Source organism: Sus scrofa, chromosome 2, assembly GCF_000003025.6.
Source record: "Sus scrofa isolate TJ Tabasco breed Duroc chromosome 2, Sscrofa11.1, whole genome shotgun sequence".
NCBI classification, from domain to species: Eukaryota; Metazoa; Chordata; class Mammalia; order Artiodactyla; family Suidae; genus Sus; species Sus scrofa.
The window spans coordinates 30,039,272-30,066,262 of record NC_010444.4 but is presented as its reverse complement, the minus strand read 5'-3'; the positions used below and the strand labels follow the sequence as shown (position 1 = coordinate 30,066,262).

The 26,991-nt window shown below is 43.3% G+C and overlaps 1 protein-coding gene across 4 annotated transcripts in view; it reads right to left on the bottom strand.

The window, feature by feature from the left end:
* Positions 1-25,921, bottom strand: part of MPPED2 (metallophosphoesterase domain containing 2) — a 180,665-nt gene extending 154,744 nt beyond the window's left edge. Inside the window, exons 1-2 of one of the 4 annotated variants that reach the window (XM_003122896.5) lie at positions 25,625-25,921; positions 19,919-20,167 (exon numbers count right to left, since the gene is read on the bottom strand). In XM_003122896.5, the coding sequence (XP_003122944.2) occupies positions 19,919-20,046 (128 nt within the window). In that variant the 5' untranslated portion in view covers positions 20,047-20,167; positions 25,625-25,921. Of the gene's footprint in view, positions 1-19,918; positions 20,168-23,745; positions 23,908-24,079; positions 24,866-25,021; positions 25,509-25,624 lie in introns of those variants that run through there. The other 3 variants (XM_005661064.3, XM_005661063.3, XM_005661062.3) reach the window with 3 other exon arrangements.

The following is a 26,991-nucleotide window of genomic DNA, read 5'->3' as shown; positions in this document are numbered from 1 at the left end:
ACTATAACGGACATACTTTTTCTTTTTGAAAGCAATTTTCACATTTACCAAAAGGCATGACCAGCGCTATAGCTACCTGCTGCCTTGTGGGGTTTTACCAGTGATGCAGTTAAGTCAGAGGTTTTTGTGGATAACCACACCGTGTTCTAGGTTATCGAAGAATTCATACACTTGCCTCGACGTCCACCTTAAAAATTCATGAATTAAGAAAATCTCAGTGGAAGGGGGATGTGCTTTAAGAAAGAGGGCATTCTCATTTGTCACTGAAATTACTGACTTTTGAAGTCAGTGATTATTACTGTTGTGTTAAATTATTTATTTTTAAGGAAATAAGCAGGGGAACTTCAAAATGACTTCTAAGGCATCTGCCTTAAGGATACCCTAAGAACCAATAAAGATACGTATTTTATACCGTCTCTAAAAAAAAAAAAAAAAAAAAAAGGCAACTATCAGAAGTTTTTGTTTTTATTTTCTGTAAACCATTTTCTGTGGCCAATTGCCTAAAAAGCTTTAGATTGCATTACACTTCCGACCAACAGTGACTGGCATTTACTCTGAGTAAGCAGAAGTTGTCTCAAATGACAGAAAGTGATTAGCAATCACTTGCTACACGATGTGAGAGAGTCTTAAAACTCCCATTTACCCCCTACTGAACCAATATCTTAGCTCATTCTACAGAACACAAAAGAGTATTTCTCCAGCAACTAACATAAGTGAAAATATGAGCCCTCACTCTGTAGAAGGCAACAAATTTGGTCACAAAGGAAAATGAAAGCAAGCGCCCTAATACCAACTCAAGACGCTTTAGTTGGAGAAAAACAGCCTGCATCCCATAACATTTTATGATACCAAATGAGATGCAGGCAATGTAATTTCACTTATGTGATTCACTTACAAGCAATGCAAATGCAATCTTGCTGATTACACTTAAAACAAAAGACTGAATCTGCTTATTTATAGAGCAGTGCCATAGTCATGCAAAAATCCTGCTACCCCCCACCCAGTGCGGAACCAAAAGAAAACAATCTGGCTGAAGACCTTTTCATCTCCACAGAAAGAAAAATGATGTTAACCGTGAACTCCGGGCTGACCCAAGACGCTTAATAATGTGGCTTCCCGGTGCCCTCAATAGAAAACAAGGTCAACCATGTTAGCAATCGTTAGCTGAGGTGTTCAACCCACATGCAAACAGTGTTCACCGTTTTATTTGTTTTTTAAAGAAGTGTTCAGAAAGCACTTTCACTTATGCTTAGTTTTAAACCTTCATTTATCTGTGGGTATATACATACACACACATCTGTATGTAGACAATAGATGTGTAATTTCTACAGGGAGCTACAGACTGCTACAACAAAAATATTCACTAGCCAGAGTCCTCACCATGTGTATTTCATGAGCTTCTCCGTCTAGTAAGTTGGGGTCTGGAGCATTCTGGAACTCCTAGTTTTAATCACCACCCCAAACTTGAGTTTTATTAGCTCATTTTCTCATTAGGAAGTTCAACAGTTAGAGCTGGATGCAAAAGCTGATACTCAATGCCATCTCTGAACTTCCCAGAAAAGCAACCGAGCTGGAAGACTTCGCTTACTGTCTGTGTTGCTCAGCTTTCTCAGATCTAACAGGTACTTCTGGCTCCCCACCAGCAACTGAGCCAAGGCCCAGCTGCCAGCCACTGCACAACATTCCAGACATTTGGCTAGAGTCTGACTGATGGCTAGGTCTGCAGCACCCTAGGCAAGGAGGACCATCGCCAAAGCTAACTGGGGCCCAGCTGCAGTTTTAACATAAAGAACTTTAATAGGATACCTCACACCTGCCACAGAGCTTTTTTTCCAAGAGGGAAATTGCACGTGGCTGGAAATGCTGCTAGCAGAGTGACTTGTGGCCACAGGGTTTCTTTATCTTAATGAAGAAGACACACTTCGATGGTCTCCCAAGTGATGCCAACACCGATCATAGCTCACAGGAGCAATTTTCTGCGGAAAATTCTCGCCACTTCTTTTTGGTGAGAGACTATTTCCACAGAGCAACCTTTAAGAACGTCTCTGAAGGTACCCTTGACATTCAACCACAGTCAAGTCTCAAAACTCTCCTCAAACCGAACTTTGTAAAATGTATTGTGCCGAAGCAGCCAACCTTCCATCTTCATGTCTCCAAGCAGAAAAGACCTAGAAGCATATAGGTTTGCTCATTTCAACACAGCACAAGCAGTGGGCCAGAAAATCATTTCACTTGTTTGGAATGTGAGCCACTATCCAAGCCCACGGCATATGGCCGCACACGTCTCAATTCTCCCATCCCAGCAAAAATGCAACTGCTGTCCAATATGCATAGTCTCTGAGTAGGAAATGGCAGTGGTTTCTGGAGCTCTGAGGTCCAGAAAATGCTGCCAGACTTTAAGGGAACCACAGAACACATGGGTGGTAAGAACAGGAGGAGATATTATGAAAGGAAAGTGAAGTGTGATCCTCCAGAGCGGAAAATAGCTGCTCCTGTTTAATTGAAACTTTCCATCACAGGGCGCCTCGGACCCGGGGCCGTCCTTTGTTCGTGTTTGGGGAAGAATCAGCCTGGAAGACATTATGACTAACCTGGGGTATGTCTACAGTGGAAAATCAGGAAATAAAATTGGAAAGCAATTTAACAGAATTGAGTTGGATGACCCCAAGAAAGCTTGTTTCAGATGCGTTCTTGAAGAAATTCTCCCTTGATTCTCCTACTCAGTGCTCATTAAAAATGGGCACTTGCCATCTGCCTCTACAAGGATTAAGACACTAGCCACTGCAGCCACTGACCTTAACACACCCTGAAAGGAGTTCAGGGTGGAGATCAGGAATGAGGCACTGATTTCTCACTGTGCTCTGGGAGAAACTCATGGAACAGGCCTTCAGATACTTAGATATTTTCAGAAGATTTTATGAGCCCAGATTCTTGCATGGCCTCATATCTAGAAAAGCACTAAAATCATTAATGGAGGCATCTGCTCCCCGTGACTAGCAAGCAAGCCTCTGCCAAAATGTGTGCTTGACTGCACGTATCCCCTTTCACCAAAATCATATATAATACTGACCTTCCCCCTACATCTTCTGAGCAATTCCTCAGAGCTACCTGAAATGCTGTCTCCCGGGCTATAGTCCTCATTTTGCCTCCCATAAAACTTAACTCACAACTTTCATGTTGTACCTTTTTTTTTTTTTTAGTCAACGTTGGTTAGGATTTATTGTCTGCCCGAAACTGTTAAGTTCCTTAAGCACTGTCTGCTCACTAAAGGTCATAAAGAAACACACAATACCTTGGAGACCAGCATTCTGTGTGATGTTGACCCATTCGTTCAGCCTCTCTGGGTTGCCAACAGGCCATATGTAAAATTCTCTACATGTTTCCCTCACAGCAAGCACAGCACACATGTATGCAAAAATAAACCTTGATCTTCTACTAATAATAATGCACACATGATTATTTTACCAAATAATATTTAACTCAGGCATATTTGACTATCTTTCTAAATAGGCAGAATACCCATCATGGACAAGGACTGGGTGGTTGACAGTTCTACAGCTAGACCCAAGAAGACATCCATTTATTCGTTTCATTTCGTTTCTTTTCTTTTTTTTCTTTCTTTTTTTTTTTTTTTTTTTTGTCTTTTTAGGGCCCCACTCTTGGCATATGGAGGTTCCCAGGCTAGGGGTCGAATCGGAATTGTAGCTGCGGGCCTACACCACAGCCACAGCAACACCAGATTCGAGCTGTGTTTGCGACCTATACCACAGTCCACCACAACGCCAGATCCTTAATCCACTGAGCAAGACCAGGGATCAAACCCTTGTCCTTGTGGTTACTAGTCAGGTTCATTAATGGTTGAGCCATGATAGGAACTCCTATTCATTTCTTCATCCATAACTATTTATTATACCACGCACTGCGCAATGCCCTGGGAATAAAACAATAGGCAAAATAGCCACAATCCCTGCCTCTCATGCTACTTGCGGCAAATACGTATTGATTCATTGATTGAAACATTTTCTTCCAATTTCTTCCGGACTTCCCACTCATCTTGCTCATTTCTCCCTGTCTTATGGATGGTTTTCAAGACTCTCATCAAGCCAAACAACTCCTTCGCTTATTCAGATATTTTAAAGGTTCTTATTTCCAAGTAAAGGTGTTAGAGCACTACAGAATCACAAAGGAGGCACCAGCCACTGAATGGCACAACAGGAAAGCTGCCTGCAAGCCATCCTTCAGGTATTGATGAGTGAGTGGCAGAAGGTGGCAGGCACATTTTCAACAAACTATAAAGAGGAACACCAAAGCAAGCAAGGTTGGCAATGACTAGGGCCTGGGTAATACAGGAGGGGTGACTCTCATTCTAAAGAAGACAGGAAGATTTTAAGTACAGAGGGAATGCATAGTAAGGACAAAATGACATGATAAATACATATCAAAGACTATATTTATGGTGTCATCTTGTCAAAGATAGATTTAATTACTGAGCCCATGGGCGCGGCAGAGGATTTAAGATCAGCATGCATCAGCCCTGCCCTTCCAGAGCTTCCAGTCTAGGAAGGGAAACACTGGTATCTGTGACTATCCTCTTACACTGGCAAATGCAAATTTCAAAATGAAGGTAACTGGTGCTGCAACGTTTGTAGAATTAAGTCACATGACACTGTGTAAGGCTGATCCTTTGCTCTTTCTGTCACATGTTCCTTAATCTGAGACAAACAAGGCTCTGAGAAACAACCCGGAAGAGGAGATGTGGCAGACACTTTCTTCTCCTCTGCTGAGTGGAAAGCTGTCTCTTGCTGTTTCTTAACCTTTCCCTAAGATCCCATTACCTCCCCGGGTTATGTGGCTCAGAAAAGTATACATCTACTAAGTATTCTCTATTTCCAATGGCTTCTCCCAGTTGACCCCAAGGTAAGGGTTTCCTGACTCTGCCAGCCCCCAGCCCTAAGGTATACATGTCCACTCAAGCCCACATGGGCTCGTGAACTCAATCTCCAGGTGTGCCACACCTCATCCATCATCTCCAACTGCCCTCGAAAGTCTTCTACATCTAATAACAATGATGACACCACCAATATGGCAAACGCTTTGGTAGGACTCACAGTGTCCCAGGAAGTGTTCTAGGTACTATACAAAAATCAACCGATTTCACCCTCATGACAGGCCTTTGGGGTAGGTACTATTTTTTCCCCCCATTTACAAGTAAGAACTCAGAGGGGTAAGTCCCTTGCCCCATATCTTACAGCTAATAAGAGTCAGACCAACTTGCAAACATTGGCAATCCGGTTCTAGGATACTAATTCTTAAACACTACACATTATGACTTCTCTATCTTCTCATTCAGTGAAGCTCAGGCATTTACTCCAAAACTAATTTTCAAAGCCTGTTTGTAAACCTGACTACATTTTCTCAATTTCCTGAGCATTCACACTTATTTTTAAAATCTAACCAAGAGACCAAAAAGAGGGGGAGAAGAGTGGAAGCAAATGTACCCAATTCTGTGTGCGACGAATGCCTTCATGGCCCCCTAATCTGACTCCAGATGTGAGCAAACAAGACACATAAATCTGAGTAGATTGGCTGGTTGTTCATATAAACAATTCAGAGCCTTATCGTGCCTCTCTGAACTGACTCCAATTCATCAAAAATGTAGGAGCAGGTTATATATGGCAGCCTCCATTAACTGAAACTCACCCATAAATCTCCAAAATGTAGGACTCAGCACCAAAAAATAGATAGGTATATGTATATAAACATATATATGTGTGGAGGAATCCCCACATATATTTGGAGCTCCGAGTGGTTTGCGCCTCCTCTGTGCAGTCTGGAGTCATGCATAATGCAACACGCAACTGCTAACAGCAGGCGCGCACCAGATAATTTACACTTGTTTTTATGGACACGAGGAACTGATCTTTGAAGCTGTCCCTAATGAGATTCCGCTTGGCCCTAACAGCATCCTGAGAGAGTGTTCCGGTTTTCTACTTGGCATCCGGTGCATATTTATAATGCAGAATACAAGCTCATTTAAATTGCACATGTGGATTTTGGTGTCTTCCCTATGTTAAAGAGAGATTTTTATATACTAAGGAACACTGACTCCTCAATTACTAGACCATACTTTCCCTAAACAATGTCACTGCCAGTCACTACAGGTTACTCATCAAAGAGGCAGGTCCATCAGAGGGTTCTGACCTTCAGGGCCAAAAGCTCCCCCAACTCCAGCCTAGCACTGTAGTCCTGAAACTCAATTAGGTCCTCAGCCAAAGGGGATCTTCAGAAAGCCTAATTAGCCAACACCTTCTTAGGAGACACAGTGAAGGGACAGTCAGGGAGAAAACCTAAAGCCAGTCACCTAAATTAACAACTTCCTGCCTCAAAGTGCTTGCAATGCAAATCTCTCTCTCCTTTTTTTTTTTTTTTCTTCCATTCTCCCTTCTCTTTTATGTTCTGCCCCATGTAAAATTCTTCCTTAAGCTTGGCACTATCTAGCAGCACTTTTTTTATGTCATTTAATTTTCAAGAGGTTTATAACTTAGTCACCCTTACAAACTTCCTTTAAATCTCATCTGTTTTACCTTTAAATCAAAAACATTTAAAGGCTTTCAATCACTATATAACAACAATGTTTTATGATGGTGTAATCTGTATTAAACCTGAATCACAGATTTCTGTCAAAATAGCTGAGCGATAAGAACTAGAAGAGTTTGCTATTTAAAAAAAAAAAAAGTAAAGTTGTTAAAAAACATAGGAATACAGAATAAAATTGGTTTGCTTTATGCAAAAGTCAGGATTCCCAGGATAAGAGATGACCCGTTTTCATACTCTTCATATCAGGTAAACGTCACATATTAGGGACACCTGTCAGTTGGACTCTTAATAACTGGGCTGAAATATATACTAATTAATTTCACACTTCTAGCCAATAATCGTTGACACCAAATAGGATCAATAAATAAGCACTTTATAGGGAGTTGAAGCAATATACTTTCTAATTCCTCAGTTTTTAAGGTAAAGAATAATATAGGAAACCCAAATCTCTAGGGTCAAGATAAAAGTGAAACTTTGATGGCTTTCCTATGTTAGAAATGAGCGTCTACTACTGTCAAAGTTAAGAGTCAACTGAAGGCAGGATAGATTATAGCGTAAGTGTAGGAGTATCAGAAATACTCACTCTGAGCTTCATCCAGCTCCATCCTGAAAAAAACACGGGAGACTCGTAAGTTATCCTTTTTAAAGCCAAGTACATGGTCAAGTCGAAATACATGTTGTCAAAATGAATGTATGATTTCAAGGGAGCACAAGCTTCTTGGGGAAGCATATAGTAAGAGAACGTGGATTCCCTGAAAACTCAACAGTCATTCCTTCATTCAACAAGCATGTGGAGTGGGTCTAACACATGCTTGCGCTGTGCTGATGCTATGGATACTAATGGGCAAAATAATAAAATAAAAAGAAAGAGTGCCTGCCATCACAGAGCCTACAGTCTCGTGGAAGACAAACATTTCACAAACACTGAAAAAATACTTTTATAAAAAGTGAGACTAAGAAAGCATTACGTGTAGGTGCTCTGAGTACATACATGCAAAGGATTCACCTACTCTGGAGAAAGGGGTGAGGGCCCCCCTGAAAGCCATGACAAAGGCGGAGGGAGGAAGGAAAGTGTGTTTAGGAAGGAGGACCGTCCGTGTCATTTCCGAGCCTCCGAGTTGAGGGCAGTGGAGCAGCCTGCTGCTTTCCCCACATCTCTCAGTACCTCTCCACTTGGAAAAATTAAAAATTCACAAGGCATGCCTAGGAAGTGGCATATACAATGTATCTTCTCTTCAATGTCAGCCCTGAATCCAGACAGAATTGAAGACCTTGGGAAAAACTGGTGGACAGATCACCAAAGTTGGCACTAAGTGCTGCCAAATGTCTGGCTGGCACCAATATACAGGCTAAATTGGCCATAAAAACCTCACTGTAGTCTTGCTCTTCTCAAAGGAAATCATTTTGCCATCCGCAGTGAGGCTTACCCAGAGGCCGGTCTTAGGGGGAGGCCCTGAATTCTGAGCTTAACTCAATTGCACGGTTTAGGGCAAGAGCTTCATGTTTCAGATGTGCAGTCAGGTAATCTGATCCCAGCAGAGTTTTAATGGCTTCTAAAGAATCCGAAGTGTTAAATCCTTTTCCCAGCCTCCCCCAGAGCAGGCTGAGGGTGCTTTTTGCAATCTCCATTCTCCTCCGTCCAGTCTCTTATTCTCACACCCAAACCATTCCTAAATCGGAGATACTAGGTTAATATTCCTTTCTTAATCCTGATTGTAATCTGTGTTCTACAATAGTGCACAGACTCACCAGCACAGTGAACAGACCTGTGGTTGCCAAGAAGGAGCTATGGGTGGGGGAGGGAAGGATTGGGGGTTTGGGATTAGCGGGTACAAACGAGTACATATAGGATGGATAAACAACAAGGTCCTACTGCACAGCACAGGGAACTATATTCAGGATCCCGTGATAAACCATCACAGAAGAAAATGAAAAAGAACATATATATGCATAATTGAGTCACTTTGCTGTGCAGCAGAAATTAACACAACATTGTCAATCTACTATACTTTAGTAAAGTTAACAAAATAAAATAGTACACATGCACCTACCACACTCCCAGGAAAACAAAACAAAACAAAACAAAACACTGGGAGAGAGGAAATAAAAGACAGCGGAAGTGGAATCTGTAGAAGGGGTGTTTTATTTCAGGTTTTCTCCCCTCTAAGCCTGGGAAGAACATTTTCTGGTTCTGCAGAAACCAAAGGCAGCAGACCCAAGCAAATTCCTCAACTCCAGGAAAAGACACATCTCAGACAGCTACACTGTCCAGGCGTCAGGCAGGAGCTAAGATCAGCGATTATTAAGTCTGTGCCCCTGGCTATCAGTAGGTTAACACAGACTCAATCCCTCCCTCTCCGTGCGGGAATCCCTTGAGAGACAGCACAACCCAAGATACTTTAAAAGTGCGAGGAAAACAAAAACAAAACATTTCTCGAGGAGAATAAAACAAACACACCAAACTTAAGGGCAACAGAAAAAAATTACGGTAACGATGGGCATCGTACCACCATTAAAACTCTGCTGAAGTTCAAGTGTTTGTGGTGTAAGTACAAATCCAGATAAATGATATTATTAAAAACAATAGCTAGCATGCATTGAGCATAGGGATACTGTGCTAGGTGCTTTACTCAGTAATAAGCATCACCTAAGAGAACCTTCACCACTACCTATGAAAGCATATGTTCTTATTAGGATCCCGAGAGTAAAGAGGAGACATTATACCAGTAGCAGAGACTACAAATGAACACAGGCAAGGGGCTCGGGGGTGGAGAGACAGACCAGATTCTGGATATACTTTTGGGGGGGAGCTTTTCCAATGACTTCATTTTTTTATATTTTTTAAAGTGCCTCGATTTGTGCTTAGCAACAACTACTGCACTCCCAGACTCTCCCTTCCACAATACATGCATGCATCCCTCCTCTCTCCTGTTTCTCTGTTCAGCACTTTGTTAAGCTTATTAAGTCCAGCGGTGGCTCCTGCAGCCCCTGATCCAGCACCTCGCAAAACGGTGCAGTTTGTTTACAAGGTGACACAGCCTTCCCTGCAGAGTTCGAGGGGCTGCCTAAAATCCACCGATGGCCAGAAAGCTCCTTCTGATTCTACACTTGACAAAATAAACACCTCATAAAGGCAGGTAAGCAGAAGCTACTTTTCGCTTCGGACCGCTTTGTCTTAATAACTTTTGAAAGTGAGAAACTGACGGCGGGGAACAGGCTCTTGCACACACACAAAACACAATTACGGCACAAAGAGACCTCGATAAAAGCACAACTCCTTGGGTAAAGTTCAATTATTTTATTTTCCTTGAAAGGGGGTACCTCTCACGGATATGGACCACTCCTGAACGGCAAAGGTTCTTTCCCTGCCAACCCTGGCTGCATTAGCGGGGTCTAACCCAGCGGGTCTGGAAAACCAGGGAATTTGATTTCCCTAAACTCAGTTCCCAAAGGGGCTGATTCCGGCCCCCCCCCCTCCTTTTGTCCACAGAAAATGAAGCTGCACTTCCATGTTGGAGGAACTATTTCAAAACATCCTCTCTTCTCTCAAAGTGCAGAATTTATGGTAACAGATAATTAACAACAAATGACAAACAATCTGAGCAGTAAAGGTCCCAGTTTGGTTGCCAAGATGATGGTATCAAATTCCAAGATAAACAGTGGAGTGTGTCGGGCTGCCGTTAATGTGATGGAGGGGTCGCTCAGGATGGAGAGAGGCAAACAAGGCAGCCACCGGCCACTAAGGGCCACAACATGGGGCCAACCAGCTCCCACGGGACTATTATTTCACTTCTGAATTCTCAGGAGTGTCAGTGGACAAGGGGGTTGTACTGGGCTTACTCTTCCATCCAGAAAAGGGCACCCATCAGTGCCTTTATATTTCATGTGGGGAAAGAATTCGATTCTTCCTTGAACTGCATTATGGAAGAGTTAGGAATTTATATCCTTCAGGAGTTGATACCCCCTTCCTAGCCTGTCTGTTCTTCTCAGAGGCTCCCCTCTCCTCATTCTTCATTTCTCTTAAGTTTGTGGAATCGAAACAGGTTTCAGTGCATTCAGCTGTGCCTCAAATAAATATAAAGGTTAGGAGCAAAATGAAAACAAGGTAACCTGTAAAAGTCAGATTTTGAGCACAACACGTGGTAAATTTCCGAGATCCTAACAGATGGCAAAACTTCAGATATTTTCACATTTCTCAAAAACCAGTTCATAGTTCAACTACTTGTCAAACGAATTAAAAAAAAAAAAAAAAAAAGATTGAAATGCAAACTTAAAGTTTTGAGTTACCTAAAAAGGCCTCACAAACTATTCCTTCTCAGGAAACAAAAGAGGTCCAATGTACCAAAAATTGCTATTCTGATCCTTTCAAATGCTGGATTCATTGGTATGTAGAGTTGACATGCATACCCCGGGAAGCGAAGGCGAAATTTGTCTTATCTCCCTGCTGACTGAGGTACAGGGATTCTGACATGCTCCTGGTGCTAAAGTCAAGCCCAAGGCCAGGGACATTGTCACTCCAAGAAAGAGTTATGATCTAAGGATATACCTCTGCTAGGCTCCCCTTCTTCTTTTCTCTTCTTCACATACACCACTATTTTCCCACTTCTCCATAAAACATCCATCTCCTTGTTCTATTCCCTGCCTACCCAAGCAGGACCAGTATGTAAAAGCTGGTACTTTAAAAAAAAAATGGAATATATTAAATAGAAGGCAAAACTAAGAGTAATGCGTATATTTTTGATTAAATAAAAAAAAGTCTAACCCAGTCTAATAGTCTTCTGTGGCTGTCTCTGAAGTCTTAAGACACAACAGAATGAAACAAAGGGAAGAAAAAAACATCTAAAACTCAGGACCAAAATAGAGTTGGTAGAATGTCTATGTCATAGCTAACTCAGGAAATTAGAGAAACATGCTGAGGTTGCTGGTTGGAGATTTCACTTTTTTTCCTCAATTTCAGTTTGAAGTCCTTGGGCAAAACACATTTTAAACTAAGTGCGCAATATGTAAACGGTTTGAAACTTGGTCTGTGGCCCAAATACCTAAAACTGAATACTGCAAGCAAGCCACTGTTCTTAGCCAATCAGCATAAACGCCAAAATAGCCCACCGGAAGACGGGAAAAGATATTTTCCCAGTCCAAGAATTAGCGAATCTTTGAAGCTGGAAGCTTTCAGAGACTGTCTACTCAAAGAAATAAGCGGGTGAGAGTAGAGTTCATGTTACAGTGCAGGAACCCATCAGCAATTAAGGAAGTCACCACCAAAAGACGAACATCGACAGGTTTAATTCTCACCTGGAATCTTAAAGCTTAATAAATCAAGTACTGAAAATGCACTTGTTTGCTTTATTAAATGGTGCTAGTGGTTCTTTTTCTGTTTTTCAACTAGCATCAAGAGCTTTGCTCTTTAATATAAAACCATACAAAAGTTTAAACAAGGGGCTTATAATTCTTGATTTGTATTAAAGGGAAAAAAATGAAAAGCCTGCCATAATGCATTTTCTTATTTGCATACATTTTACCCTCTACAGGGACAGAAATTGAAGGAAAAAAAAATCTTCAAAGCAAAATAGAAGAGAAACACCAGACCCAAATACTGCAAAGGCCTATAAATCCAACAGAGTTTCCTCCTTGCAGAGTTAGTGTTTCTACACAGACAAAGCCTCAAAGTGTACTTTTACATTAAAAAAAAAAAAAAAAAAAAAAGAAGAAGGCAGACTAACATGGTGGTCTGGAAGAGTGTAGTAGTTTCACCTGTACTGATATTGAAATAATAGCCTAATCATGCCAGGATAGCTACTGAAACAGCCCATTTTCAGGATGCTAGGGAAGTCTAAAAAGGAAAGACACATGGGAAGCAGAGAGCTAAGGAAATACTGAAGAAAGAAAACAAGCTGATGGGCAGATCTTGTGAAACTCAGTGAATTTTTCTCCTTTTGGGAAGTAGTTCACTTAAGTAGTTTGTGATACAAGATGTGGTAAATTGAGTGGCATAAGCCTGGTTTTTACATCTTAAAATCTGCACCTTCATAAACTCTAAATCTCAGGAATAAAATTAAGTATGTTGCAAATACAGTCTCCCTGTCATGATACTTCCCGTTCAGCTAGCCTTGTCATTTTGTCTATTTTTAATGAAAACATCTCCACGAAAGAAATTAAAAAAAAAACAAACCAAAAACCTGTACTTGGAGCAGGAGATCAATTCAATCCATAAGGAGAGGTGATCAATGATTTACTCAGAATGCGTTTATTCATTGCCTGTGGCCGCTCTTTCTGTATGAATCTTTCTCTATATACATGCAGGTAACCATTTCAGGTTTTGAAATCCAAATACACCACAGTAGATAGAATCTGCTTTATCTGTCAAAATTCTTTACCCTTCCAAAGACTCACTAACCACATTGCGCGCGCACACACACACACAAACACACACACACACACAACCCAGTTACGCAATATATAGCTAACGTTCTAAGAACAAATCCATATGGACCCCCCAAAAAAATCTAATTTTAGGTTGCCTTTCTAATGCTGGAATGCAAACAAAGAAATCTACAGATAGGAAAAAAAAGTCAGCTGTAAAACCAAGTCATAGGAAAAAAAAGTCAGCTCTAAAACCAAGTCTAACTGTCACGGACCACGAGACCAGTGCCCTCGGGGAGTGTACAGGGGAAAGAACTTATTTTTAAAAAGAAATGAGAAAGGAAAAGAAAAATACTCCGTGTTTATATACGAGCACAAACTAAAAGGGCCATTCAGCATCTCCAAGACGAATTTCAGATTGAAAACATTAACAAAAATTATGGCCATGCTAATGTGCAAGCCAGTGATAAATTTGTAATGAGAAGGAGAAAGTGGCTTACCAAGAGAAAAATGTTTAGAATTTTTTTTTCCCCCGCACAGCTAATGCAGCCCAGCTCTGCGACAAAGGATGAATTTCTACCTTGTTTAATGTGAAATTTTATAGAGCCCCAGACATTCAGTCAACCAATGATACTCCTCATCTTCCCGTGTGACAGCTGGGGGTCACTGGTCTACCCCCTCCACAACATCCCCACAATGTCTCACTATTCCAGTCTTTCCTGTAGAACATCACTGATGTTGAGGGATTTGTCTTCTTATTTCCAATAGACCAAAGAAAAGAAAAGAAAGGAGAAACCCTTGACTGCATCAAGTCCAATGACTGGTAGAGAACTTGAAACTCAAAGAGGCCCAACTTGCTCGAGATCACAGACCTAATTAGTGACCGAGACAGGACCAGAATCCAAGTTTCCTGAAATACTGTCAGTCATCTACCTACAGCAAGTTAGTTAGCTATTTCCTGATACTGTACACTCAGGTGACTCTCAAAAATGAATCTGAAGGTACCTCTGAAAAAATTTCCCTTCTACTATAGGACTAAGAAGCAGGCAGCATCCTTGGCTTCACATCTTCCCACACATGAGCAAGTCGAATTATATTTACCCAATCAACTGGTCTACTGTTTGATTCTAACATAAAACAGAAGAAGGTACCACCCAAGGAAGTGAGACCCCAAAAAAGTAGAAGATTTACATTAGAGCGAGCCTTCAATTTTGCTGACAAAGCAGAAGGACTTGTAGATAAATCACATTTTTATCTTATTTATTTTCTTCATCCTTTAAAAATGTTTTTACCATAAAAATGTTACATAGTTCTTAAAAATAATTCAAATTGTAGAAAACATATAAAATAAAAAGTATAAGATCTTTTATCCATCACTCCCTCCCCCAAATTCATTTGCAAATTTATTCCCTACATAATCACCATTAATGTTGGTATTTGTCCTTCCACACATTTTGAGATTTTTTTTTTTAACCAAATGGCACCACTCTATAACATTCTTCTGTAACTTTGTTCTTGCATCTAAGGCTAGCTAATACAGACCTGAAATAAATATTTACTTCCTACCACATGAAAATGAAACTTCAGACCAAACAAAATCCTGTAGGAATTTGGCATGGGATGTTCACCAGATACCCTAAAAGCTTCAGATCATTTCTGATGAGCAATACCTAAGCAAACACTGACAGATGCTATAAAATGCAACAAAGCGATGAGAACACAAGTTGGACTTATCAAGTTTTATACAATCGAGCAGTTTAGAAAAAAAGATGTTAACACTTATCTCATGCTCACCAGCTAGTGAACAAGACCATAAATATTATCACAACATCTATTCATCAAGGGCTATTTTCTAGGCACTATATGTCATATACATCATCTCATATAATGTTTATAACTACGCTAGAGTGTTGTCAAACCCATTCTACAGCTGAGAAGACTCAAGTTCAGTAACCCTGTCCACCCACACTTAGCCAAGCAGTAACTGGTGGGATCAGCATTTGTATAGAGTTCTTTGATTTCAGACCACATTTTCAGCTACCATATGTGACTACTGTCTTCATTCCTCATTCCCCAGCTCAACCTGTGCCCCTTGTACTCAATTCCAGTGAATTATGGTTAACTCTTGATGCTTGTTTTAACCATAGCCACAGGTAGGGAGCCTAAGACAATGATGGAGGTACAAGAACCTGAGATCAGCACTGTGATTCTGCAGCTCAACCAGGCAACACTCAGCTCTTGGGAACCCTTGCTTGCTTGGGACCGCCAATCAATCCCATGAAGAAACTGGAGGCAGGTGAGACACTAAGAAGTTGGGGCACAGAGAAAGACAAAGACTATATGTTTTCATTTATATGTGGAATTTAAAAAGTAAAACGAATGTAACAAAACAGAAACAGACTACAGATACAGAGAATGAACTGGTGGTTGCTAAAGAGGATAGAGGTGGAGGGAAGGGCAAAATGGGTGAGGGGATTGAGAGATGCAAACCACTAGGTATAAAATAGATGTTACAAAAATGTAACTTACAGCACAGGGAATACAGTCAATATTTTATAATAACTTTATATGGAGTATAACCTATAAAATATCAAATTACTATTTTGCACACCTGAAACTAATACAATTTTGTAAGTAAACTATACTTCAATAAAATGTTTAAAAAGTAAATTAAAAAAAAAAAAAAAAAAGTCAGGGTACCTTTCAACCCTGACAGCCCCAAATCCCATTCAAACAAGTTTCCTAGTAATGACTTCTTGGGGAAGATGAGATAAAACTTACTAGTGATTTTCTTATTTATTCATTTATTTATATGCCACTGATTTTCCAAATGAATTGAAACAGCTCAGAATAAAAAAAAAAAAAAAAAAAGGCAGAATCAATGGAACAATCATTAAGGAGAAGAGCTAACATTTCCTGAGTACAGACTATGCACTAAGCATTCCTCTAAGAACTTTATAAGTAGTAATACTCTTAACCTTCAAGACAACCTCTGGAGACAGGCATTACTTTTACCAGCCCCTTTTTACAGATGGGAAAAAAGAACACAGAGAAGTTAATACATTTCTCCACGGTTGGTTACAGAGCCAGTAAGTGTTGCAACCAGGTTTTAAATCTGGCAAACTGATTCCACCAGAGACGTCGACCACCACACTGCCGCCTCAAAAGCAGCATGAAAGAACAAGAACGAAGTAAGATTCTAGGAACGCTAACAGCTAAATCAGCAAAGTAAGTAGCTAAAAGTGAAAATAAAATTTGATTTGAGCTTCCTAGCAATCAACCCTTAAAGGAAAAGGTGAGTTATTAGCCTCAGTAGGGTAGCAAACCATCTGGGTTTTCAGGGAGCTGAGGGGGTCTCCCAGAACATGGAACTTTGATGCAAAAAAAGGAGATGGTTGGAACCTCACTAAAAATGTTTTATGGTGTTTTATTTGGCCTCGGATAATTTAAAACATACAAAATCTTGATGGTATTTTCAGACCTAGATTGGCTCCTTGAGCATTAAATATACTAAATAATTGTCTCAATATCCTGCTTGGGAATGATGACAAGGTTGTAGAAAAATGAAGCCCTGTTAATTTCTGGTTTTCAACCATCACATCTCTCAGTACGTTCAAGAGTCTGGATAAGAGAGGCTTGCAAATTCTAGGTTCAATTCTGCCAACTCCAGGTGTGCTTTAATTCTCTTTCCCAAGGTCATATCAGATTGCCTGCTTAAAAAAAAAAAAATCTTCCCTACGTCACAGGCAGAGATGCGGGCCAGGGACACTTAGAAGCTTGGTGACAACCTAGCCAGAACTCACAGGTGAAATCAAACCAAGACCATGTAGTAAGGATGTAGTAAATCCTTCAAGCCAGTTGAGACGATAGCTCTGAAATCAGTGACAGGAACAGGGTCTTACACATCAGTGTTCCCCTGGCAGCAACCCCTTGCAAATAAATGTCTTAATCACAATCTTAAGTTTCAGAGCTAAAAAGATTCATAACTATCATTTGGTGCAAATGTTTACAGATGAGTAAACTGAGGCCTGTAAGTAAAAAAGAAGTAAATTGCCCAAGATACTGAGGTGAGACAAACTAAATTAAATGGGAAGTGAGCTATTCCTTATCCAAGATAAGAAAACCCCAACAACTAGGTTTTATGGAAGAAAATATTAGATCACTTATGGGACCAGGATTGTAATTCCAATCCAGGTGATCTGTCGTGGGTCATCACAGACCTCAGTTGTAAGTGAAAAAGGAAAGCAAATGTTTTAAGAAACCCATGCAAAATAAATGAGCAACTATTCAAATGGAAAAGAAAATATATATAGAGAGAGGAATAAAGCTCTACCATGACATGTTGAAAATTTTAGAAAAACCAAAGAAACTTTAGACTAAATATTTTATAGGTATTTGCCAGCCAATTTAAGTTTCCATTTAGACTCAGGACAATCCCTCTAAAAAATATAACATGATGGCATTTAACCAAGATACTGGACTGCCTCGTATGTCACTGTGCTAGGGCACCAAGCACCAAAAAGAAAAGCCAAGGAAAAGGTAAGCCAGCATCCTGATAACATGCACACACCTTCATACGAACACTCCAAAGGTTAGGACAGAAAGATCCCAATGAAAATCTCCAAATCTCAATCACAATTTCTCATCTCAGTGCACAAGCAGATCATGGATCTATCAAGCAAGCAATCAATGAGTATTTCTAAGCACCTGTTACTTGCAGTATCCCCATGTTTAAAAAATGAACAAGGTAACTGGGGGTGGGACCAGGGGGAAGAATAATGGAGGTGATATGGTTTGAAGTAAATACCAAGTGACGAGGGCCGTCGTGTTGGTGGCAGGGGTGGGGGGTGGGCAGTCAGTTTGGACTGGGAGAAAGACAAGAGGTTTCCAAGAGGTAGAAAGGCCTGAACTGGCCCTCAGCAGAGCATAAATGTGGGTGTCTCAGCTGTGAGAAGCAGTGAAAGCAAAGGCACCAAGACAGAAAGGCCCAACGTATGCATAGGTGACAGCGGCAACATGCACAACTGGAACAAAGGCTTCAGGTGGGAAGCTCTCAGGGGGCGATGAAGGCAAAAAGGCCAGCTGAAGATGGCCGTGGAAGAATCCTCTACTCCTTGGGAGAAAGTGTGGTAACAGGGCTACACAGCTGTCCAGGCTGCCACTGCAAACTCCATTTTTCAAACCTTTTCTCCATAAAAGGTATAATTCGATCCTTTGAATTTTTCATGGCTATATCTAAGCACATCGGTCCTAAGGTGACATGATTTTTAAAAATCACTGTGCATTCATAGCTCATCGGTGAAATCTTAGGGCTACAAACAAGAGAAGACTAAGCTGAGATTCCCTATCAGTCATTTTCCAAGGAATCTGGGGCAAAACATACTTTCTTTTGCCTGAAAAGAAACCCAATCCACAAAGTGCTTTGCTATTCTTTAATACAAAACGTCACACTAGCTGAACAGAGCTAAAGGAATCCTAAGTCCATACACTTCATATTTGACGAAAAAGAAATTATTAGAAGCAGACGACTAAAAGGAACATTTGCAATGAACACACAGTTATTGTTCAGAAAAGCCACTTTAACAAAGAAAAATCTTATTCCCCTAAAAACTTTCCTTAAAACCATGTTAGGAATCCCTCATAACCATAAATATATTCTGATTTAAAGAAAGCCTAAAAATCTTAGAAAGAGTTTAGCATTAACCATTTACAAAGATTTCTTTCTTTTTCTCCTCCTTTTTTTTTGCATAAATCCCCTCATAGATAATTGAGTAGCTCTACATAATATAGATAGTCACCAAGTAACATCCTAGTACTTGCTATAATATCCAGGCAGTCAAGAAAAAGATCTTTTTGTTTGGTTAGTGTTTCTAAATTCGAGGGTGTGTGTGTGTGTGTGTGTGTGTGTTGGGGGAGGCAGTCCTACTCGTTTTTTTAAATGCCCAAATAAAACAATTGTTAATAAAAAAAAAAAAAAAGAGCTTGTGACTTGTACATGCCCCGAGTTCAATTTTGCTACGAATGGCAAAAAAACAGTCAACAGAGCCCTAACCTCCTTTCTCTCTTGACTATACAATGGCTTTCAAAGGGGTTTAGTCCTACTATGAAAGACCCATGTTAGACATTGGGAGGGTCTAATAGAGAATGAGCACCAGGCCTTGAATAAACAAGGGGGATGGTGACCTTTTGCCCCTTCTGCTGAAAGCCCAGCACATCCTGTAGCCGAGGAAGAGAAAAAAGCTGGTGCGCATCCAGGTGCTGCAGAATCCTTGCCCCTGGATTTCTCCCACACTTTGCTCTTTAGGCAGTTTAAACGCAACATGACTTAAACAGTATTAGGGAGTGAGAGAAAAGTACAATTCCTGGAACCAACTGTTCCACTGTCCCTTAATCCTTTGTTCCCCATATTGTTTGAGTTCTGCAGCATGCAGCACACGTTCTACGAGCAACAGGCAAGACAATGGATTTAGCACTGGCTGGACAATTAGTCCCAATTAGGCCTATTTCCCAGCTGAATGTAAAGGGCTGGTGGGGTGAGGTGGCGGGGGGGGGGGGGGGAGAACTACAGAAATTTTAAAGACATTTTATCATGGAAGCAAGCAATGCAATGCAAGGCAAACTGAACTAGGGGGTCAGGAAGCTGTGCTAAAATTCGCTGGGTGACATTAGGCAAATGCCTTAACCGCTCTGTTGTTAGCCACAAAATGTGGGCAACCCCTCAGGAGCACTAAAGATCTAATGCCAATGTGGGGGTGAAAGTATGTACTCTGAAAAAGCTCAGCATTACACAGATGTAGAGGAGTCCTCTGAGTTGTACTGGGAACCACAGACACCCGTCTATTTTTAGTACATCATACATACACCTTTTATTCTCCCTTGCAGAAGTCATTCGTGACTTTGCTATTTCATTTCTAGTTTCCTGATGGCTAATTTTTTTTTTAAGTTCATGACTGATACTTACATATGTACATGTGGCGGCTGGAATCGGCTCTGGTTGATGTTGTAGTGCGTGAATGCCTGGGTGGGGTTGGAGCTGTACTCATCCACCGTTATGGTAACCTTGCCTTGAGAAGGAATCCCATGTGCCATCCTTCCTCCCTATAGGCATGAGCAATTCACAAATTTCCGGAGCAAAGGATGGAAGCAGGCATGGCGCGTTTCAGCCAACCTCTGAACCCAAGGATCTACTCATCAATACCGCTGCGTGTTTCTGAAAAAAATAAATTAAAAGATGAGCACCAAGCAAAAGATCTTCAAAGCGATGTCAAATAGGACACCTGGACATGAAATGGGTTCAGGAAAACTCTTCATCTGTGTTGCTGCCTCGTGGATAAAACCTTTCCCAACTCTCTACCCTGCATGTACTTCCGAATGGACATTACACTCCAAATGACACTGCTGGCTGCTAGCAAATCATTTCAATGGGGTTCCAACTAAGATTTCCTCTTTAATTATAATTATGGCACTTAACGTGAATTACGGAAGGGACACATCCACAGTTGCTATGGTGTCTAACTATAAATGGCTTGTGCTCGAAGTGGAGAATCTTCCAAACCTTCTCTGCTAATTGGAATGTTTGGTCTGTACAAAGTTGGTGTCACAGAAGAATGTGAAATCTCTGTGCTTAACACAGCCATGAAACACCGTGACAAACATAAATTTAAAACACTCTGCTCACAACAGATACCATAATACACACGTAATACATGCACACGTTGCAGGTACTTTTTTTTTTTCATGGTGACTCCCAAAATACATAGGTACTCAAAGCCTGGTATACATGTAGATTCTACTCCACACAAGAGCTTTATGGTAAACCCTTCTTGCTTAATGTAATATAACTTCTGTAACCACTCTAGTCACGCAGGGGAAGTCAAACACATCTAGGCTTGGGCCACCATTTTGGATGAATTCACTACCACCCCTCCTGGAGCCTGGAAGGAGTGGTCCAGGTGGGTAGCCCCTGCAGCTACCAGCTTGATACTATACAGTGGTCAGTAGCTGGTTTCATACTTTTAAAAAAGGTTTCCATTCGTTTCGATTCCCTTTATAAATGTCAATATATCATTTGCTGGACTGGGTTCGGAAATGAGGATGCTTATTTTTATAGCAGCTGTGCAAAGACTGAGAAGAACACACCCCTGCTTTGAAGCTGTTGCATTTTTTCAGTGAAGTACTGAAGAAGCAGGCAGCACACCCCTTGGGTAACCCTTAAAGTAACCCACACTCTTACTTTAAGCACTCCACATTAGAATACTTCCACCGTGTGCACCATTAAGCTTGGGAATCTTAGCTGCTATCTCAAATAGAAATATTTAGAATAATAAGATTAGATTTAAATTTGGCATGAAGCACCTTAAATATCCAGCAAAAGGCAGATGGCCTGCCATAGGCCATTTATTTTATTATTTTACAACCCAGGGCTTGTGTAGTCCTCCATATGCTGGCTGGGCTAAGAAATTCCACAGCGTTCCACTCAAATCATCGCCTTCTTCATATTAGCAAAGCAAGCTAAATAACACCCACCTTGCCTGTGTTCCTAGCATACAACGGGCACTGCCAAGAGATGAATCCCTCCTGCTCTGGCATTTTAAACAAAGTGTCACTCTGGGTTCTCTTTCTTCCTGACTTCATGGGAGGTATGAGTCCTCTAAGCACCAGTGGACAGACAATCAGGCCGGTAGGATTAACTAAATTAAAATCTTTCCCTGTTCCTCTGATGTAAGATATCTATAAGAACTGCTTACAAATCATAATGTAGCAGTTTTCATACCAAGTTTGCAGCTGTTTCCTTAATTTCCCCCACAATTATATTTTACTGTTATTTTGCATAACAGTAAAACACAACACCTGCTTCAAATTGCAGTCCTGTTCTAAGTACTGTAATTCTCTTTTGAGACACAAAGTACCGAGACACGACTGAAGCGCAAAACTGCATAATTGCGCCATGCTGAAAAGTAAATACAAATGAAAACATCTTCCTGTTATAGAAATGACTGTCATTAAAAAGAATGTTAGCCATCAAAGCACAGAGGGGGAAAAAATACACATTTTCAGACTGCAAGAACTTAGTGTTTGCATAAATTAGAACGTGGTGTAAAAATTACATGGCAATTCTTATATGCCTGCCATCAATGTCTATTGTGTGAAATACAGAACATTAAAAAGCAAAGGAAAGAAATTTCATGTCTAGACCATTGTGACCTCTCCATAACAATCTCTGCACTTGGTGCCATGGAGCAAACTTGCTAATTAGACTAAGCAAAATGGCCTAGAAATGAAAGATACATACCCATAATATAAAAATCTGGGCAATGACTTAGCATCGGACCCTCCCATTTGAAGCCCAGAAAAGATGGAACTTAGATGGTGATCAATTTGTACTTTTATGTGGTCCACTGTATCCTAAAGTCAACATAGGATTGCCTTTTCTATCAAGTGAGATCTGTGCGTCTTTGCACCTCTGCCCTAGTAAGACAAATAGAACATCTTTTCACCAGCAAGCACAGGCCCCTTGTAACTCAGAAGGGCTAAATGGGTGGCTGGCACTTCATTTGAATTCATCTTTACCATGTTCTCTTTCAAATGTTTTATCGAAACAGTGCACCTGCAGCGTCTATCTTCTTTAATCTGGAGTCTTTTGAAGAAAATGTCAGACTGAGGCAGAGAGCTTCAAAACTTTCACAGGAACCTTTACAGACAAGTCAAGAAAAAGCTTATTTAAAAAAAAAATGCTACGTTCACCCCCACTCACATCACAAGTTGATCATATCCCAAGAATGGGAAACACCAACACATGGGAAAGGCAAAATTTTTTTTTTGGTAAACTCTAAGGAACAGAGGACAATCAATGGTCTCCACCTCTAACCTGAGAAATTTGGAAAAAGCTTGAAATGAGACAGAATGATATACTGCCTAAAACTACCAAGAAGCTGCATTGCCTTGTTTCATGTGTTTAGGCAGTAAAACCTTCTAAATGATCAGATTTTGGATCATCTCATCCACATCACACTTACATTACTCTTTATGTATAATATTTAAAGAAACCAGTATTCTTTTTAAAAATTTTCTATTTTTATACTTCAATACATTTGCTCCACAAAACAAAGGAACCCATTACTATATGCCAGGAATCCTAAAGAAAAATCTAAAAGGGACTGACACTGCCAAATATGCATGCTGATACTCCTTTGATTTTTCGCTTTAAGAAAAAAAAAAATAATGTGAGCACATTTTCATTTCCTAGACAGCAATCACTTCTTCTGTGCCTTAAGCTGTGCAACTTGCAATGTTCTTTTTCAGGAATCTAGTGGGAAAACCTTTTAAAGTCTGCTGGCAATGAAAGGATTAAAAACTGAGGAATTAAATAACTGTCTCCACCTCCTAGACACCGGTGAGTCCCATTTACCAAAAGTTTCAAAGCAACAACTCATGACCTCTCTACCCGAGCACCGCACCGCACAGCCTATGAGAAAGGAGCCCGTGATTTCCTGGTTTAAACAAGGATGCTCATTTTATTCACTAACCCTAAGAAAGATCATCCGACCGCCTGGCCAGATTTTGGAACTCATCGACTCCAACTCCGCCAAATCTCGCTCCCTCCTCCCTCTGCCGCACAGAGCGAGTGCTTTTTAAACTCCCATCCTTACTCTTTTATGCCCATCTCCAATTACTCATCCCTGTATTCCGGAGCTGTATTCCAGGCGGCTTCTCCGCCAGGGTTTTAGAAGGATGCACAAAGTTCCATGTGCCTCTGTCCACTGAAACCCTCCCTCCCGACGCACTTACACCTGAACTTGTCTCCAGCACTGCGGACACCCGGCTGGCACATTCTTTCGGAAAGGAAGGGCAGGACTTATCTCCCGCGCCTCTGGCAACGAGTAGAGTCTATATATGGTGGGGCGGGGGGCGCGGAGTTCTCTACTTTGGATTGGTGTGTTTGTTTTAAATCTAGGGTAGGCAGGTGGCGGGGGGGGGGGGGTCAGAAACTACACACACACACACACACACACACACACACACACACACACTCGTGCGCGCGCGCACCCTGCCCTCCCGGCTCAAGGCCGGCTCGTCCCAGCTACAGCTCCCCCTTCCTTCCTGGAGCACCAGCTCGCCTTACTCTCTCAGTCCCCCGAAGCCACCGCCGTAGTCTCCACTGCCGCCGCCGCTGCTGGCACTGTTGGCGCTGGCGCTCGCGGCCCCAGGCTCCGCTGGGCGCCTGTCTTTCTTTCTCTCCCTCTCCCCCAGCCCCAAATTGATTGATGACCACCAGCGGCCAATGGCTCTGACACCGCGCCATCCTCGCTCGAGCATCACAGCCCCACGCCCCCGACGTCAGCCTCCAGGGCGTGTTGGCATCCCCGAACCGTCAGAGCGCAGCCCGCGCCCGGAGCTGCCGCCTCCTCCCGGCTCTCTGCTGGGCTGCTTCCCTAGAGCGGCGGAGAAAGGAGGAGAGGGAGCCAGCAGGCGTTGGAAGGGAGTGTGAAGGCCACGGATTTTTCCCCTCTTTGGAATCTTTTTTCCACTTAAAGTTTTGTTTTTTTCCACCCTGACCTGTTTGTGTTTGTTTGCAGCATCTCAAATCAATTACACATTTTTCATAACCCGCATTTGCACTTAATTTGGGGTGTGTGGGAGTGCGCGTGGAATAAATCTACTCCACTGGGGCATCCTTAATTTCTTTTCTTGCTGGTGGATTTTAATCCCCTCCCCAATCTCTAGGAAAATGCCCCCTTCACCTCCTAGGCCTCAAAACCCAGGAATTCAAAGGCTTTACAAAGATAACCCAGTTACATGTAAATAGCAAAGAAACTCCAGCCTCTCCTGGGAAGAAATCGGGAGGCAACGGTTACTTTTCTCGTCGCTCGTACCCCGCCACCCAGCCCGAGTCGCCAGCTCGCTCCGCAGGCTGCGATCGCGGAGACCGGGGGCGGCGGGGGAGAGCGAGGTCGGGGCGCGGGGAGAGGGTGAGAAACAGACCCGCGCGAGAGCGGCGCGCGCGCAGGCGGCCCGGGGGTGGCCGCGGAGCGCAGCCGGAGCACAAAGCTGCGCGGCGCCTTACCAGCCACTGCACCTCGCTCGGGCTGCCGCGGGCGCCCGGGGCTCGGGCCAACACAATGCACCCGGGCCTAGGCCGGGGCGGCTCGAACACATAACCCCGGGACTTTCTAGTAAACAGCTCGCCGTGCCCTTGTCCCCACCCCCAAACCCGCCGCCTGGCTTTCGCCGCTGCCCTACGCCTACACCCCTTCCTTCCCTCCTAAGAAATCCCGGAGGAGGAGGGAGAGGAGTGGTGGGGACCCCGGGAGGTCGGGGGGCGAAGACATGGGGCGGGGGAGGAGGGGAGAAGAGCAGAGGGGCAAGATGGGGAGCGGAGAGGAGACAGCTCCTAAAAAAGAATTCGCTTTCGTTCGGGGGTTGAAAATAAGCCCTCCTCGGGTTCCGAATTGCCCGGGAAGCGCCTGCTCGTGCGAATGTCAGGGGCACCAGGGCAGCCGCGGTCCGCAGCCTCCGAGCCCTTCGCACGCGCCTCTGACAAGGCACCTCTCACCCGGGCTCCGCTTTGTGTGTGCATTTTTTTCCCTTCCTCTCGCGCGCGGCACCGGGCGCCCGGCCGCCTCCTCCCCCTCCCCCGCCCTCCGCCTCCCTTCCCGGGGCGGATTACCTTTCCCGGGCTGCGCTCCGGGTCCCGGGGATGCCTTCAGCGCCCGGCGAGCAGGCGATCCATCGCGGAGCAGCCGGAGCCGGCTGGGGGCGCGCGGGGGCGGCGAGGGGCGCGGGCGGGCCAGAACCTTCGACCCCGGAGGTCCCGGCGCGGGCTGGGGCGGGGGATCGGGGGGCGCGGCGCTAGAGTGAGGCGGGGGGGAGAAAGGACGGGAGCAGTCTCGCTCTGGGGAGAGAGCAAGAGAGGGGGCGAGGAGAGGGAGCGAGGGCGCGGCGAGCCAGAGGGAGCGAGAGCGGTGCAGTGACAGGGACTGCCACTGGGGTCAAAGGAGCACAGCTCCAGGAAGCAGGGCGGCCGAGGCGTCGCTCCGTGCGCGCTCCCCGGCGGGACCCCGCGCCCCCGCGCGCCCCTACTGTAGCCCAGGCCCGCTGGAACCTCCGCTGGCGCCCCGAGGCACCGGGGTTGCAAGAGGAGGAGGGAGCTGAGGGCGAGGCCGGCAGCCTGCGGGTGCTCCCGGGTCAAGCAGGCGGCAGGAAGCTGTGCTGCAAGTTCATCATCATGAGTGTGATCAGCGTAAAAATGATAGGGGATAGGAGAAGGTGGCTGCGGAGCCCCAGGGAAATAAAGGGAGTTTTCCCTCCAAATGGGCGTCTTCTGCAAAGGGAACACACCCAGGCCCCAGGCCCCCCACCCACCGACCTGCCAGGCGCTGTCTGGAGTCCTGGCACAGCTCCAGGGCGAAGAGCTGGCGGCGGGGGCAAGGGGAGAGGCTTGGGGCACTGCCCTCAAACCAAGGAAGGCGACCCTGGTCCCCTCCCGTCTGCTGAGCTTCGACTTTCCTGGGGGAGAGCTGTGCACCCTTTTCTCAAGCCTTTCAACCACACACACACACACACACACACACACCACACACACACCCCTTTCTTTCTGCAGTGTTGTTCCTGAGAAAGAAAAGGCCAACCCAGCTGATAATGCTTTCACCTCCATGAATTAAGGCAGGTTCAGTATAGGGAGGCAAGGAGAGGCAAAGACGCTAATTGTTTCCATTTTTGTCTTTGGGGCACATTTCCCCCAAAGGATAAGCAATTCAAAAACGTTGTAAAAATCAAAGTTTGTCCCTTTTTCTCTACTACTTTGGATTACGGAAGAAAAGGTTTTCAGGAGGGTATGCAAGCAATCTAAGGAAAGGGAAAGCCACTGAAATGCTAGAAGACAAGGGACAATTAAGGCAAGGCTTTTAGAAAACTTGGTGGGGGGGGCGGGGCGGGGGAAGGAGGCTGACCGTGAAAGATGAGGTGGCCCTGTGATGTTATGCCATTGTCGGAGCTGAAGGTTTTGGACACCAACCAGCTCTCATTCCTTTCCAG